This window comes from Ipomoea triloba, chromosome 12, assembly GCF_003576645.1.
Source record: "Ipomoea triloba cultivar NCNSP0323 chromosome 12, ASM357664v1".
Classification (NCBI taxonomy): Eukaryota; Viridiplantae; Streptophyta; class Magnoliopsida; order Solanales; family Convolvulaceae; genus Ipomoea; species Ipomoea triloba.
Window position 1 is genome coordinate 15,485,869 of NC_044927.1, and position 17,591 is coordinate 15,503,459.

A 17,591-nucleotide genomic window follows, 5' to 3' on the forward strand; every position below is an offset into this window, starting at 1 on the left:
GGGGGGGGGGGGGGGGGGGGGGGGGGGGGGGGGCTTTATAGATGTGCAATCATAAGAGCTGGAATGCAGCAACGACTTCGTTTGCTATTCTTTGATTTAGAACTGTACATGTGGGGGGCTTTTAGCACACTTGAGAGTGCATTTTATACATCTCTTCTTTTTGAAAGGAAGGGTGTGGGGGGTAGGTGGAGTAGTGTTTTCCTGATATTTCAAAATATTTATTCGGTTCTCATTGTGCTTTTCTAAATCTTGTATTAACACTAATGGTCGTTACTGATAATTTTTGTCAGTTGGTTGGCCGGCTTGATAATAGTGCAATCTCTGCCACTGGTGCGAAGTTGGCATTTAAGTCTAACGAAGAGATTGCAGTTGAAGTAAAGACTGTTCCTCTGGACGATGTGATTCTAGAGTCAGAGCCGGTACTACTGCTCAAAATAGATGTTCAAGGATGGGAGTATCATGTTCTAAAGGGGGCCTCAAAATTGCTGTCAAGAAAGAAAAGCGAGGCCCCTTACCTAATCTACGAAGAAGACGAGCGTTTGTTGCGAGCTAGCAATAGCAGCGCAAAAGAGATTCGAGACTTTCTCCAAACCGTGGGATACCATAATTGCACCAAACACGGGACAGATGCCCACTGCACAAAAACAGATTGATGAGCATCATTTTCCCTCGATTTTTTTGCCGCGAAATTCAGATGGAACCAAACATTGAAGCAACATTGTTGACTTACCTTCAAGATGTGATTACAATGATTAGAGGAACTGGTGATTGTGCAAACTTGCAGGTGGTTTGTGTATATGGATTTTGACTCAGTGCTGAAAGAATATCTTTACAACTAACAGTGGATAACTTCTATATGACCCTAAATGGATCAAAATGGGGGCTGACATTTTAGAATTGTTTTACAGCTTGATGACCTTGGAGTGAAAATATGCACTTTTATTTTAATTAAATTTATTTATTTTTTGTCTCACATTAAATATCAAATACTAATGATTCTTTTGTTTAGTGCTTCATATGCATGATAATATCATGCCTCTTTCCTACCCTTTTTTCAATTAACGTTGTATAGATCTTTGTATATATTAGCTTTAAAGCAAATAACCAATTAAAACCATTTAAATCCTTAAAAAAGAAGCTATGAGTAGATACTACATTGTAACAGAGTTGGTAGTATTAAAAAAAATCCTTAAAAAAGGAAGCTAATGATATTCAGGTAAAGCAGGATTCTTGGCTAGATGATTTAAGAGCATTAAAGAAAAGGGATAAGGGTCAAAGCGCAAATTATATGGTGGACCATGGTCCACAATGCATTGTGGACCGTAGTCAGGGCGGATATTGCAGTTGTGTTGAACGGATACTGCAGCTGTGTTGAAAAGATACTGCAGTTGTGTTAAAAGGAAACTGCAGTTACGCGGAACAGAGGTCGTTCATCCGTTCAACACAACTGCAGTATTCATTCAACACAACTGCAGTATCAGTTCAACACAAGTGCATTTACAGACAGATGAAATGGCCTCTGTTTCGCGCAACTGCAGTTTTCTTTCAACACAACTGTAGTATACGTTCAACACAACTGCAGTATCAGTTCAACATAACTAAATATCAACCATGACCCAAGGTCCACGATATAAGGACTGGGTCAAATAAGCCCTAAATTTTATACGAAAAGCTAATTAGAACTTCAAACTTTCAAAATATGCCACTGGACCCATAAACATGTTATTTTGGAGCATTGAAATTCAAAAATTGATTGGTGACCGCAGGTCATTAGAGTTCCGGTGACGCTCCGGCCAACTCCGACCACCCTCCAACAACTCCAGCTTCTTAGTTCTTCTCATGCCAAAAAGAAATATGTATCTGCATCCTTGATCAGGAAGACCATATTTAACAGAGAAACAGAATACTGATTTGTTATACCTGTGTAATGAAGCAATTTTCTGATGTCCTGGCAACACAAATAAATTGACAATTACCAGCACAAGAATGACTGAAGTCACAGATTTTCACCTCATGACAACACTAATATTGGCCTTACAGTTAAAGGCAATGCTTTTGTTTCTGATAAATTGTTGGTAAACTACAATGAATACTGCACTATATAACATAAGATAACGATTCTTCCAAGCACCCGATCTCCATAGCCTTGCTGCAATGCTCAGATGGGCATGCCAGTTTTGATTGTGTTCTTGGTAGTCATACTCATACTGTAGGCCTACTTGGGGCTGCTAGTTTTTGAAGAGCCACATCTTTCAACCATAACATCATAGAGTTGTTTCCCATTCTATTGTGAATTAAAAAATAAAAAAAGAAGCAATTAATTAGTGAAATTCCAAAACAGACTGGTGAAAGTTAAATTGTGACCTAATTGGATTCAATGCACTCACTCTTGACACTTACAAAAATTACAGGGAAAAAGTGCACTTGGCCTTCAGGCTTTGTCTGTGTCTCTTTGAAATAAACTAAAACTGGGAAGTTTGGCCACCAAAGCTCCCAATTCACAAATGTCGAGTATCTGTTAATGAAGATTAGGTTCATTAAGTCCAGCCACCAGAACTTAGAACAAAGCTCGGCTTTTACTTACTTCCAGCGGTTCTTTCCACCTACAAAAACGTTTTCACCTGACTCCTCTAGCTGTTCCCCTACTTTAACCTCCTGTAACCATATTTTACAGAAAGTCGTTGAAAAGTGTAATATCAACGATCTAGTTATTTAACTATAATAGGTTAGAAGTTGAAGATCTGACTGCAACTTGATAGGGGACTATATATGATCTAAAATTGTGCTTAACGAAAATATAATAAAGAGAAGTTAACTTCAAACTTTCATTTCTCAATATCAGTGCTCAACTGAAATAAGTAAACCAAAAGCTCCGAGGGAGCAACATGTTTAATAACTTACAAGTAAAACGCAGATAACTAATGCCAGAAGAATGTCTGTGTGGTTTATGCCAGCACTTTTAACGAAATTCAAAAATGGTGAAGTCAACGGAAAAATTACTAAGAACAAAAGTAAATGGTTATTTCTCCACATCAACTAAAAGTTTAAGTTGTTTAGCGAGGGCACACATTCGCTACTCTATATTTATCTTCAACATAGGTGAAAGCATGTTAAAATGTTAAATGCAAATTATACCATGGACCAGGGTCTACCTTGCATTGCATTGTGAACCCTGGTCCAAAATAACCTTAAGATTATGTGCCTACAGTTGACATATTCTATACAACTGTACCTGCAATTAAACGTTTATGTGCTTGGAAATAAATTGAAGGTACATAACACGTTAACTACAGACACATCAAATGGTAACTACAAACACATATTAACTGTAGGTACATAATATATCAATTGCAGACACATAATTTTTGGACCAAGGTCTACACTACAAGATGGACCACGGTATAACAATTGCATGTTAAAGGATTAAGGAGACGTACCAGAGCCTCATCATCAAAGACAAATCTCACTCTTGTTGTCTGCAGATGGAAAAACCACTTTCATCGATCTTTTGTATTCGCGAAGTGACAGTATGATAAAGGAAGCATAGTGTGAACAGGGCTGAGCTCCCAGGTAACTAAGTCATAAGGGAATTAAATGGAGATGTAGGATAGCAGTGAGAACCTATATTGTTTTTAAATAATACGAAAACATCTTTTTCTATACTTGCCAAACCTTTAGCTATACAAGATCCAAACATTTTCTATATAGAATATGAGACTTGAGTTACCTGGAATAACAACAGTAATCCAAGAAGACCAATAGGAGCTGCTGCTAGTAAATTATCTGTATAAATTAAACTACCAGCTGCACCTGCACATATGATAATTCCATGTTAGAAACAAAAATTATTCATGCCGGGGGCATTATTATTTAGAAAGGTGTTATCTTATTTTATTACAATTACATAGTTTAGTTATTTCAAAAACGGAAAATATGAAACAAGTATGATATTACACATGGACTTTAAAACGTGATGTTCATCAATGCAAAAGTGTAAAATGACAGAAGCTTTTCATAATAAATTCAAGCTTTTCTGAACAATATAAATATCCAAAAAGAATAAAAAATGAAACCACAAAAGTGTCAATCCTCTAGAAACTTTAGCTCTGCATACAAATGAACAACAAAAGGCATTCAATGCTAACCTAGAAGCACAACTGGGATACGATAATCTGGGTCAGGAACAATCGTCTCTTTCTTTACTTTCTTTACTTTCCTTCCGAGCTGCCAAAAACACAAACCTTTGGAATTGCTACTAAAGATTATGCTATTTTATTTTTCAGAAAATCAGTGTTGCAAAAATCCCGCCTAGGCACCGATTAGTGGCCTAGCGTATCACCATAATTGGTGGTCTAGGCGGCTGGCCGACTAGGCCGCCTAGGCCTCTTAGGCACCGATTAGGTCGCCTAGTTGGCCGATTAGCTATTGTTCCCTTCTTTCTTAAATGGGTTATTTAGCTAAGCGAAATAACCCTAAATTGTTCAAACTCAAGATTTTTTTAGTTTAATATTTAAGGAGTAATATTTTAGTATTAACTATTAAAGTATTAAATAGTTTATAATTATCAAGTCTTTTTTTTTTTGAAACAATAATTATCAAGTCTTAAAAAATTAAAAAAAGTTTAAACAAATTTTTAAAAATTAAAAAATAAAAAATAAAAGGCCTTGGAAGAGCACCTAGCAATTTTTTCAACAATGCTGAAAAATACCAACACTAAATTGCTTACCAAATAATTCAATTAACCAACAGGAAGAGAAAAATTGAACAAAAAATAGTAAAAATCTAAAAGATGTACCACTGAAGAGACTGTTAGAGGGCTTCTTCTGCCAGCATAACTGATACTTCTCCTCACAAGAACACCATTACATATACCTTTACCATAGAATGAGCTCTGCCATTTCCTTAAAACTCCACAAACCTCTTTGTCTGCTTAAGATAAGATACTACATAAGTTCCCAGTCAAGAGAGACGGCTAAAACTTGTAAGCTTTAAAGTATTTTACCATATATATACTCTAAAATTGACACAAAATTTCAGGAAAATGGGATAACAAAAGATACCAATAAATTCTGTCTTGATTAATTATGTAATCTATGACGAAAATAATAGAAAACTATTGGAATGGAAATACTTACTTTGTAGAGGGAGAATGGCGGAGGCTGAAAGAAGAGCACTCTCCATTTTGCAGAGTGAACGAGACTACGAGAGGTTGATCTCTCCCGGCCTGGAATGGTTTATCATCATTAAAATGGAATTGACAGTTTTCGCCTTCTAAATATTCTGTCCATATATATAAAAGTTATCTGGTTCTAAAACAATTTTTTTTTTCTTCCAAAAAAAATAATTTTTAATTTAGGCCCGCTTGAAAACTTGAAAAATATTTTCTAAAAAATAATTTCTAGAAAATGACTCATTTTTCTAAAAATAATTCTATTTTTTAATGTTTGGCTAAAAGTTTATATATATATATATATATATGTTTGGTTCATTTTCCTGAAAATGAACATATTATTTGTTAATGATGACGATGATGATGATAAGCGGTGGTAGTGGTGATGTGGTGGTGACAGTGGTGGTGGTAGTGGTGGTCACAACCATTTGAAATGAAAGCGTATGGAAGAGTGTTAGTCTTCCAGAGAGGTAATTCGAGCACCTCTCGTGGGGTTTAATCACACCTTACAAAAGGTTGTTTCCCCTCTTTCACCTCTCGTGAGGGGCAGTTTGGTACTGCCTATACCTTGTAAGAATGGGTTGTTAATTGCTTTCAGGACCGTTGTAGCGGTATGTTATTCTTTATAAGAATAAATTGGAAACCAAATTAATTGTAGAATTAATGCGGTTAAAAGCGATCGATGTGGTGAACAAGAAACACCTTCGGGTGATTTCTATGTTGTTATTGTACTTGAGAGTATAATGTGGATTCACCTCAATCGAACGATGCTACCAAACACGAATATCAAGACATTGATATGTTCGGGCCTATCCAAGAATGTGGGGGTGAGGCAATTATGTTTAACAAGCAAAAAACATTTTAACAAAGGTTCCCTGCAAGTAACTCGATAAGATTCCTTACGAGTGATGGATAGATTTAAGCTATCCTATTGATACTTGAAATGTGGGGGCGGCTTGCCAAATGTGATTTTGTTCTTAGTACTCAAAGTCCATGTCTCAGACAGACGTACTTAAGAACATGACAAATCAGAATTTCATCGTTCTATGAAGATGTTTTTCTATGAAGGTCAATTGAAGAGCCTAAAACCTGAACTCAAAGCTAAACATAGCAAGTGAGTAATGATTTGGAAAATCCTGTAATCCAGATTTTCTGACTTACATATTAGAATGTGATGAGCACACTCTAACTTGTTAACTAGAAAATGAAATAGATTTGGTTAGGATTGAAAAATCATGTGATCTGATTTTTCTGACGTACTTGTTAGAATGCGATATGCATAGTCTAACTCGTTTACTAGAAAATGGATCAAGTTTTTTGACACAGTTTGTTAGAAAACAAAGCCTCGAATGGATGTAGGAATTGTGATTTCTACGGATGTCCATGAGAAGTAAAATAAGTTTACCTCTCGTGATTGGACAAAGTCACCTCTCGTGACCGGGGCGGACTATTCAAGGTTTAATTCTAAAACATTACAAAATTAACTTCAGGTTAAGTCCAATACAAATCTTGAAGAATTAATCCCCTGTTAGTGGTTGGCTGGTTCGTAGGTTTCAAATTGGTTTATACCATAAAGAGGCTATTTTAGAGAATCATACCAAGAACTCGTTGTTCTTCCTCCGGGTTGTAAAACCTTTGGATCCTAATTGGATCATTAGTTGGAAGATAAAATCGGCTAATTGAAGTACAAGGATAGGCCTGTCTATGTATTGTATACGATAGACGGTGATGTTACTATACGTTTATACACGATAAACTCGTCGTGGGTAGAAACGATCGAATGATCAACTCTACCAAGATCATGTTAAAATTGAGATTTGAAATGAATGATTTTGGTAGATTTAAATCTTCGGGATTAAAATCGTGAGTAGACCAGATGGTCTTATGTGAAGCTAATCTCATAGTGTTGATTAATTCCTTGCAAAAGGATGATAATCAAGTGGCTTAGAAAATGTTAGATACTAACGTAAAACTATCCAAAAATCTAAAATATTGTATCTCTCGAGTAGAATACACTCAGATTATTGGTAAGTTTAATTGTATCTAATATGTTGTGTCAAATATTGCCTTGCGGTTTATAACTCGGTAGTTATACGAGTGATACACACTATAAGGCAATAGTGAAAAATTATGAGATACCTATGGTATACTTATGATTTTAGACTACACTACGTGTGATATCCAGCCGTACTTGAGAAGTATAGCATGTTAAACGGATATCTAAAAGGGCGTTAAGTCCATGAGTTGCTACATGGTTGATGTGAGCCTAAGTAGTCAGCCAAAGTGGAAATTCTCGTGACAACTAGATCCGTGTTGAAATCTACACTAAAAGCCTTTGACACATGTGTGTCTTGAGAGGTTGAATGGCTATGCCATTCTTATTGAGAATATTCCTGAGTTGGAAAACTCATACCTCCAATGTTGTTGCTTTGCGATTGTCAAGCAAAAATTGGTAGAGTATAGAGTTGTATGGTAAGTCTAGACTTATAAGTCTAAGACATAATTCCATTAAAAAATTTCTCGCAACTGGTGTTGTCTCTGTTCACTATAAGGTCAAAGGATAACTTAGCAGCTGTTAACCCGAGGGTTGTTAATTGTTATTGAGAAATTGAGATGAGGAATGGGTCTAAAGCCCTTGGTATTAAAAGTTCCATACTGGATACTCAACCTAGCTGGCACCTAGGTTCAATGGGACAACTAAATTATGGAATGAGCGCGTCACTGTGGGGGTCCCCAACCCCTACCACTCCTCGTTAAAACAGTGACTCCCGATCGAGGCTAGCACATTAGTGATTTAATGATTTGATTATCATCTGACATATGCTGTGTATGCAATTTCGATGGACATATGTTGAGTTGCGGGAAACTCGAGAAAGAATCACTTATGTGAGAGAGAAGTGTGGGTCGCTTCAAAGGAGAATTGAGTTGGACTCAATTCTTTAGAAACTCTTGCAGAACTAGGAACGGTGTTCTATGACCAAAATGGGCACAGTCATGAGAACAGGACGTGGTTGGATGGTTCCTGTGTGAGATTTGTCAATGTCTACACAAACGACAGTTGGTTCAAAGACATTGCGTTCTACCGTACAGCCAGTAAAGTACTTAGATCTCACAAGGCAAGGTTCAAAGGGTTAAACCTACCTCTGCTATGCAGGAATCAACCGTTGAACACAGTTGTTTCCATTTTCTAAAATACCCTGAAAAATATTTTCATTCATGTGGGGGACTGTTGGAAAAATGGCATAAATGACATTTTAAGTGGCCATTTTGTGGTATAAATATATGTGGGGTCCACTTTCGATTTGGGTCGGGTCAAAGTGGATTCGGGTTCTTCGTAGTGAGACGAAGAGATCGATATATTATACGCTCAAAATGGATAATGGGTGAATGAGAAATTGGTTTTCAAAGTAGACCCATTTGAGATGGAATTTATGTGGGAAAAACTTTAAGTAAAGCCTTTTGTCCCACATTGGTTGGGAATGAAGATTTGACTCACTATATATACAAGGGTCTTTTTATGACTTGTTAATTTGTACAACATAGATGTTCTCTCGCGCGCGCAGGGGGTGCAAATCAAATCCCAAACTAAGCCGGTTAAAAAAAGGGAGGGATAATTTTGTCTCATCATTGTCTTTTTTTTTATTCCTAAAATCCATGAAATTAAAATCGCATGGGGGACCATGGGATTCTAATTCCATGAAAATGACGGAATTGCAATTCCATCCAACCAAACGAAGGAATTTTTTTTTTGAAAAGACGAAGGAATTTAATTGCATTTGGAATTAAGTGAAAAGACGAAGGAATTTAATTGCATTCGGAATTAAGTGGAATGAAATTGTAATTCTTTCCAACCAAATGCCCTATAAAAGAAAGATTGCAAAATGTAGAGAGAAGATGGAGAGAAGGCAGAGAAGCTTTATTGATGTTCTTTTACATTTACAAATGAACATACATCTATTTATAAGAAATAAATTTGACCCTTCAATACTCTAATAAATGACAGTTGACCCTTCATGATCCAAAAATACAATAATTGGGATAATGGCCACACAATATTCAAATATTTATAACGAAACTATCATAAAAGGAAAAGAAATAAGAGGATAGCATTATTGCTAAAATTTATTTGTAGAAAACACCCACACAATCAATATTATACTTATCTCACTTTATATTCAATTTTTTTTATTAACAATTTTTTTTTCTTTTCTTTTGTGAAGTGGAAAACCTACTATACAGTCAACCTCATTGTTGATTCTTGTGTAATAACTCACTACACATTGTACATAAAAGATAGATCTTATTAAAAAAAAAACCTATTTAATGGACTTGGAGAGAATATGCATTGATTAAAATAAAAGTCATGACTTCTTGATACGAAAATCATCATCTACTTATTCAATTACTCTGTTAGGGATGACAATAGGTCGGGGTGGGTCGGGGAGGGCCACATTTATCACCCGGCCTACCTTATATTATCTCAACACAGTCACCCACCCCCACCCTAACCCCAACCTGTATCGAGTGAACTTTTTCCAAACTCATCCCCACACCACCAGATATGGGTGTCCACTACAGGTACCAACTACTTATTATCTTATTAAAAAAGCAAAATAATATTTAAATTACTTATACATAATAAAATAATAAAATTTACTAGTTATATTATATTAAAACATAAAACAATAGAAATATTCAAATATAATAACTAAATTGTTAATTTTTTTTCTAAAATAAACTTATTAGTCTAGAACTAAAGTTAGTAAAAGTTCTATAAACTTTTATAATTAACTACACTTATTTTACTATATATATATATATATATATATATATATATATATGTATGTATGTATGTATGTATATATATGTATATGTATGTATATGTATATGTATGTGTATATGTATATATGTATGTATATGTATAGATATATTTGTACATATATATACATATACATAGATATATACATATACATAGATATATATACATATATATATATATACATATATATATATATATATATATACACACACACACACACACACCCCTACATGATGGGTTGGGTGGGGGTTCTAAACACGTTTTGTACATAAAATTTGAATCCAGCCCGATCCACTGCATGTTTAAGTTTTTAAGACCCACCACCCATTATCACTCCAAAAACTCGATCAATTTGAGGTGGATTTGAGCACATTAGAATTGAAATCATTATTCAATGGTTCATGGTCTACACATTTGTGTGAACCATAAATAAAAAATATATTTTTATACTAAAAGTACATTATTTATATACATAAAATACATAATTGAAAAGTGCATATTTTTTATATTATCAAATAATGTACATTCAATACACAAATAACATATTTTTAACATATTAAAAATTTATATTGCATTTATAGTTCACACTACTATGTGGATTATGATCCACACAATAATTTCCTTGAAATTGCCATCTTTAAAGTGACTTGACAAGAATTTTATTAAATGTGTTTATGATATTCTGTTTCCGTAAAGGGAACAAATAAAGAGGTGCATTGGGACATTGCCTTATGCATTGATTGGATAATTTAAAAAATATAATGTAGTCAGTGTTATGTTAAGTTATACAACTCTTAATGTATATTTCCTCTTTTTTATTTTTGGTGTGAAAAATAATGACAAGTTATTTTCAGAAAAAAAAAACGATTAAATCAAAATTTTGAGTGAAAGTAAATTCAATAACAACCCGTTTGGTTCGCTGGAAAATATTTGAAGGAAATAGAATTTAAAATACCAACTCCTAGCAAAGAATTTATATTCCCTCACTTTTAGGAACTCAAGTTCCAATGGAAAAGATTTTCCATCCAACCAAACAATGAAAAAACACATTTTCCTTCACTTCATGGAAAATTTTTTCCATGAAGAAGATTTTCCATCCAACCAAACACCCCCTAATAGAATTTGGAAGTTGAAGAGTATTTTGAGTTGTTTAAATAAAAAAAAAAGAGTATTTTGAGTGTTGACTATTTTCCCTTTTAATATTTTGCACAACTAACGAACATTATTCAGTCTGTTGCTTTTGCTTTGATTCTCCCAACGTACAAACACAGTCTCTCTCTCTCCCTCTCCCTCTCTTTGTTGGTTTTATATGCAGCCCAGACATTTGATTGATTCTTCAGTTCTCAGTTCCTACTTCCCTCTCACCCAGGTAAAATACTTGTGATCAACCTTAATTTCTGCAAATGATTTGATTCATGCTATTATATATGTTTGCTGGTTCATGTTTTGCTTTCCTGCTTTCCCTTTTGGGGGTGATCATCATAGAAATTCTCTTATCGTTTCGCTCATCCGAGTTCAATTGATATGATAATGCAGCTTTACTTTTGATACGAATATTGCCCAAATTTTGGAAAGCTGAAATCTTGTGTAAGTAAGCATACTTCTCTGCAACCCACCTCGGTTCTCGCCGTCGTCGCCCACAGCAGCGTCGCTTGTCGCCGTCGTCCCTTCTCCTGAAGCTATTGCTAGGGCAAATGCGTATAATTATCTGTTTACATGATTTGTGAGCCTCAAGTGTTTATCTTCTTTTTGTTTTTTCATTTATAGCTTGTATGGTAGATTAATAGTTGGTTATGAATTGCAGATAAGAAATGGAAAGGCCAGAAGGTACTTGAGCTGTATGCGTGGAAAAAGCCAATAACTTCAATTTTTAAAATTAAATCATTAGGCATGCATTCAAAAAGCTAACTTGTATTCAATACTTGTTATAGAGAAAGGGAGTAGCATATAAGTACTGCTAGTTAATAGTCATATGCTCCGCCACAACCCACAATGTCTCGGTCACTTGTGATTGCAAGCACTTCACCCTTTCCACACAGTGTTGTAACTCATTCCAGACAATATTGGATTTGGAGTACTTCTTGCTTTTCGTTTTCAGGTTAGTTTCTACTTTATTTCCCCCCTTACAAAGTTTTAAAATTTGACTCTCTCATGCTTCATACCGAATACGACTGGTGGATAGATACTCAATGTTTTGTTTTTGTTTTTTTTTTTTTTTTTTAAATGTAAAAGGAAAAGGCCTGCCTTCATTCACAATGAGCAACAAATTGAATGCTCCTTACCACGTCTGTCAAACAATCTCTTCTTATGGTTAGTTATTCCATTTTCCATGTACATTCAAGTACTCTATTCTTTCTCCTATGGTAATTACTTCTAGAAGTAATTATATACTCCGTATTATGTATGCTTGCCTTATATTCTGAAATAAGGATTAATGTTGAAAATTGTATGCAAAAAACCTACTTAAGTTTTTGCTTGAATGAATCATTGTTGAGAGCTTGTATTGTTTAAGCAGCTAGTTTGGGCACTTTTGATGGAAGAGACAGATCAACTAATTTGACTTTATCAGTAAGATTTCTTAATGTGCTCTCTCCTCTTACTTTCACTCATCTGATTTCCAAAAATTGGCCTCTTAGTAATATATAAAACTATATGCAGTGTTTTCAAGTAGCTGAAGAAAAGATTAGGAAATTGTTTGACATTGTTGAACTTTCTGTTTCTCCATACGACACTGCATGGGTAGCTATGGTCCCTTCTCCACATTCCCCTGGAATGCCTTGTTTCCCTGAGTGCGTGGATTGGGTGCTAAATAATCAGAATCAAGATGGATCGTGGGGTCTTCATCACACTCATCCCATGTTTCTTAAAGAAGCTCTCTTATCAACTCTGGCATGTGTTCTTGCACTGAAAAGATGGGATGTTGGTGAAGAACAAATCAATAAAGGTATTAACTTGCATTCTGGTTGGTGAGCTCTATTTCTTTATGTTAATGGTGTGATGCATCACATCTTGCAGGTTTACTTTTCATTGAGTTAAATTTTCCATCTGCTGCTGATAATGGCCAACTTTGCCCCACTGGATTTGATATCATAATCCCCGGAATGCTCAACTATCTTAATGATTCATCTTTGAAGCTCAACTTAGAACCAAGAACTCTAAATTCACTACATCATAAGAGGGATGTGGAGCTCAGCAGGTATATTAATTAATAATTAACAAAGCCTAATTCCAAGGACACAGTTTTCAGTTGGATAAGGTCTTATCTGATTATGTGCAGTGTGCACATGATCTAGTTTAGTAGTTAGGTGGATCGGTCCAAGTTAAACTAATTATTGCATAATAAAGAAGCTAAAGCATGCAAACAATCTTACACATGTCACAAATGTGTAGATTCTCTTAAATAGTCATATGTGCTTTGAAGAAAAAAAGAGTGGTAGTTTTTCAACAAGCAGCATGAATATATTAAGCAATCAACTGGCATGATTCCAAAGGGGCCTCTTGTTATCTATCTTTGTGTTTAGGATAATAAATACCAACACTTTGCATACATAATTTCTTTCTTGATTTAGGTGCATGGGAAGCACCCCAAAGGAGCTTGAGGCTTACCTTGCTTATGTATCAGAAGGATTAGGACCTCTGCAAGACTGGGAAATGGCTATGAAGTATCAAAGGAAGAATGGCTCCTTGTTCAATTCACCTTCTACTACAGCTGCTGCTTTTATTCATCATCATGATCCTGGTTGTCTTAGTTACCTACATTCTGTATTGAAGATGTTTGGGAACAAAGGTACATCTACCATCTTTGGCAGGTCTGTATTTCCATTCTTACATTGCAGCACATTAGTATAATTTTCTGCCTTGATCTTTCAGTTCCAACAGTCTACCCTCTTGATGTGTATGCACGACTTTGTGTCGTTGATAATGTTGAGAAATTGGGGATTAGTCGCCATTTCAATAAGGGAATAAGAAATGTGTTGGATGAAACATACAGGTAGCTTTCTCAAACCTCAATCATTAATTACTACAATCTTCTGCTATATGGAACATATTTTATGTTAGACCAGCTTCTAGATTCTATGTTGAGCTTTTTCTTGCCCATTACTTTCTTTAAGCTCTTGTTACAAACTATGACATTACTTCCACCCACTCCCCCTATTCAAAAAAAAAAAAAAAAGACGGTGGTTGCAGGGGGATGAAGAGATCTTTATGGATGCCTCAACTTGTGCTATGGCATTCAGAATATTGCGAACAAATGGCTACAGCATCCCTTCAGGTACTCATCCATTTGTAACAATACCAGGTTTCTCTTTTCTCGTGGAATATATCTAGATGGTCTGAAAAGTTTGATAGATTAGTTCTGTAGTGCAGGTCCTCTATCTCAATTTCTGGACGAGAGTATCAACAGTATTGCTTGTGGACGTCCAAAGGATGCATATGCTATACTGGATCTCTATCAAGCACTAGAAGTAATATGTAATTCAGATGAATATGTTTCTGAGAAGCATAACAGGTGGTATGAGAATTTGAGACAGGAACTTTCCAGTGATTCACTTTTTTCAGATATCCATACTAGACAGATCCATAAACAGGTATTGTACATAATTCCTGAGTTCCAAAGCAGCTTCAAGAGTTAATTTCGTGCCGTCCCTTTAGTTGATTTGAGTTAAAAAGGGGACAATGAGCTACTTTGTCATTTCTAGGTGGAGGATGCCGTTAATTTTCCATTCTATGCAAATTTAGAACGAATTGCCAACCGGAGGTATATAGAGCATTACAATGTGGAGAATACAAGATTTTCCAAAACTTCATATTGGTAGAGCTATTTACTTTTGTACAATGTATGTATTGTTTCTTGAATATGGTTGGTAGATCACTGACTAAATTGCCTCTATTTCCTTTCACATTGGCCACAGTTCATCAAACTTTAGCAATCAAGATTTCCTAACTCTTGCCGTAGAGGATTTCAACCTTTGTCAATCTATACATCGTGAAGAGCTAAAACAGCTTGAAAGGTGACAATCTATACATCGTGAAGAGCTAAAACAGCTTGAAAGGTGAGTATATGAGGTGCCTATTCTTCTAAAACAGCTTGAAAGGTGAGTATATGAGGTGCCTATTCTTTTGTAGGCAATTCATTAGAGTGAAATCAGTTAGAAGTATGCCCAAGCAATTTTAATGAACTTGAGCATTGTCAAATTTAGGCATTCCTACTCCTTTCTTTTTCTCTGCCAATCTATACATCGTGAAGAGCTAAAACAGCTTGAAAGGTGACAATCTATACATCGTGAAGAGCTAAAACAGCTTGAAAGGTGAGTATATGAGGTGCCTATTCTTCTAAAACAGCTTGAAAGGTGAGTATATGAGGTGCCTATTCTTTTGTAGGCAATTCATTAGAGTGAAATCAGTTAGAAGTATGCCCAAGCAATTTTAAAGAACTTGAGCATTGTCAAATTTAGGCATTCCTACTCCTTTCTTTTTCTCTGCCAATTTATTTTTGCTTCATGTTATAACTCATTCCTTCTCCTCGATCATGCTATAACTCTTTAGAATGTGTAAGGATGGTGTTTTTACTATGGCAACAGGTGGGTAGTAAAAAACAGATTGGATACGCTGAAGTTTGCAAGACAAAAGTCTGCGTACTGTTACTTTTCAGCTGCAGCAACGCTTTTTCCTCCAGAACTATCTGATGCCCGTATTTCATGGGCCCAAAACGGTGTATTGACTACTGTGGTAGATGACTTCTTTGATGTTGGGGGTTCTATAGAGGAATTAAAGAACCTTATTCACTTGGTTGAAAAGTAAGTATTCTCTTTTAGCTGATCTTTGGTTTGCCATTCAATCTTTCCGTGGCTTTGATAAAATTCTGGGTGACGAGGGAAACTTGACCTGTAACTACCCGAGGGTGTGCACGGGGTTAACCTTGCCTTGTGACCCTAGCTGACAAAGGACCACAAAGAGGTAAACCAAACTAGGTTGTCCATAGCTAACTAGCTCAAACCAAGAAGCCCAATAGGCCACTCCTATTGAGAGTCAAACTTGTAACCTTGTGGTTATCAATGCCAATAGGTGTTGATAAAATTCTAATTCTATGAAATATTGTGTCATGCAGGTGGAACGTAAATGTGAGCACTGACTGCTGTTCAGAAGAAGTTCAGATCATATTTTCTGCACTTCACGGCACAATTTCTGAGATTGGAGAGAAAGCATTTAGATGGCAAGAACGGGATGTGATGAGCCACATAATTGAGATAGTGAGATACAATTAATCCATATTACTTACCAAAATTTGTGTTTATTTTTGCATTCATGTTACTGCTAACCTATATGCAACATTATTCTCAAAAATAATTTATTTGTTTTATCTATTGGATATATATACCAAATGAAGGTGATTTCGAGCTGCATCAACTATCTATCAACTATTCAAGTTCCTCCTTTGAGGCTATGACATCTTTGGTAACCCAAAAAGATAATTTATTGTGATTTGCAGTGGCTGAATTTGCTGAACTCCATGTTAAGAGAAGCTGAATGGACAAAAGACATGACAGTGCCAACATTGGATGACTACATGGAAAATGGTTATGTCTCGTTTGCCTTGGGACCTATCGTCCTACCAGCCCTTTATTTAGTCGGGCCAAAGCTCTCAGAGGAGATCATCCTGCACCCTGAATACCACCATCTATTCAAGTTAATGAGCACTTGCGGCCGTCTTCTAAACGACTTCCGTGGTTTCGAGGTAGATACATTCATGCAACATCATGTTGTCATGTTTCTTAGATTTTCATGTTTCTTGCGTCTCCGAGTAAGTTGTCAACGTGCTTTAATTTGTTGCAGAGGGAGTCGAAGGAAGGTAAACTGAACGCTCTTTCATTGCGGGTTGCTTGTGGGAATGGAAGTGTGACTGAAGAAGCAGCCATTGGAGAAATGACCCATTTGATTGATGCCAAAAGGAGAGAGCTGCTGAGACTGGTGCTCCAGGATAGTGTGGTTCCAAGAGATTGCAAAGATCTGTTCTGGAAAATGAGCAAAGTGGTGCACCAATTCTATGTCAAAGATGATGGCTTCACTTCACAAGGGTTGATTGGAACTGTGAAGGCAATTCTCCATGATCCCATTGACCTCCATCTGATATAAATGGACTTGTGGGTAGAGGATACAAGTGTGCTTAATTAGCTTATTCTGTTAAATAACTGCCACCTCCCTATTATTTGCTGCGTGTGTTTGGTTTGAAAATCGAAATTAAATAGTTGGTAATTGAAATGGTTGGCGGAAGTATTGTGCATGCTTGGTACTAGTTGAAATTGAAATGATTATCAATATTGATTTTTTTTTTTTTATGTATGATCCTATAATCGGAATAAAGGTTTTAAAAATACAAAAATAAAAAATTAATGTAATTGATTGTAAGAATGACAATGAAGTGAGTAGGCAATGCATAAGGAGAGATGAGTGAAGAGGTGACGAAATGAGGAGAGATAAATGAGGAAGCAAGTATGAGTTGGCAATGAAATGAGGAGGAATAAGGTTGAACTAATGGAATGATACATGATTTAAATTAGGTAATGAGTGTTGTAATTATAGGGATAATCAAAAAAAAAAAAA

The 17,591-nt window shown here is 35.6% G+C and overlaps 3 protein-coding genes across 7 annotated transcripts in view; 2 read left to right on the forward strand and 1 right to left on the reverse strand.

The window, feature by feature from the left end:
- The window catches only part of LOC115998587, an 8,920-nt gene extending 7,947 nt beyond the window's left edge, over positions 1-973 (forward strand). Inside the window, exon 2 of the mRNA XM_031238192.1 lies at positions 291-973. Within this exon, the coding sequence (XP_031094052.1) occupies positions 291-653 (363 nt within the window). The 3' untranslated portion in view covers positions 654-973. The remainder of the gene's footprint in view (positions 1-290) is intronic.
- A 913-nt stretch (positions 974-1,886) lies between these two features.
- On the reverse strand, positions 1,887-5,252 carry LOC115998595. Its single transcript, XM_031238200.1, has 8 exons — positions 5,136-5,252; positions 4,796-4,926; positions 4,146-4,224; positions 3,728-3,810; positions 3,438-3,476; positions 2,585-2,655; positions 2,401-2,515; positions 1,887-2,284 (listed from the first exon to the last, which is right to left on the reverse strand). The coding sequence occupies exons 1-8, from the start codon at positions 5,179-5,181 to the stop codon at positions 2,216-2,218; spliced, it is 633 nt and encodes a 210-aa protein (XP_031094060.1). The 5' UTR covers positions 5,182-5,252; the 3' UTR covers positions 1,887-2,215.
- Positions 5,253-11,234: 5,982 nt separating this feature from the next.
- Positions 11,235-17,312, forward strand: LOC115998579 (ent-kaur-16-ene synthase, chloroplastic). Of its 5 annotated transcripts, none has more exons than XM_031238180.1 (19): positions 11,235-11,358; positions 11,526-11,712; positions 11,794-11,816; positions 11,921-12,087; positions 12,222-12,299; positions 12,502-12,557; positions 12,648-12,933; positions 13,005-13,185; positions 13,559-13,776; positions 13,860-13,980; positions 14,165-14,262; positions 14,358-14,578; positions 14,690-14,802; positions 14,903-15,001; positions 15,191-15,256; positions 15,572-15,787; positions 16,099-16,240; positions 16,480-16,725; positions 16,824-17,312. In XM_031238180.1, exons 4-19 carry the CDS (start codon positions 11,982-11,984, stop codon positions 17,121-17,123), a joined length of 2,547 nt encoding a protein of 848 aa, XP_031094040.1. In that variant the 5' UTR covers positions 11,235-11,358; positions 11,526-11,712; positions 11,794-11,816; positions 11,921-11,981; the 3' UTR covers positions 17,124-17,312. The 5 variants fall into 5 exon arrangements, with proteins under 5 accessions (XP_031094040.1, XP_031094041.1, XP_031094042.1 ...); XM_031238181.1 differs by having other exon boundaries at positions 12,505-12,557; XM_031238182.1 differs by lacking the exon at positions 15,191-15,256.
- The last annotated feature ends 279 nt before the right edge of the window (positions 17,313-17,591 follow it).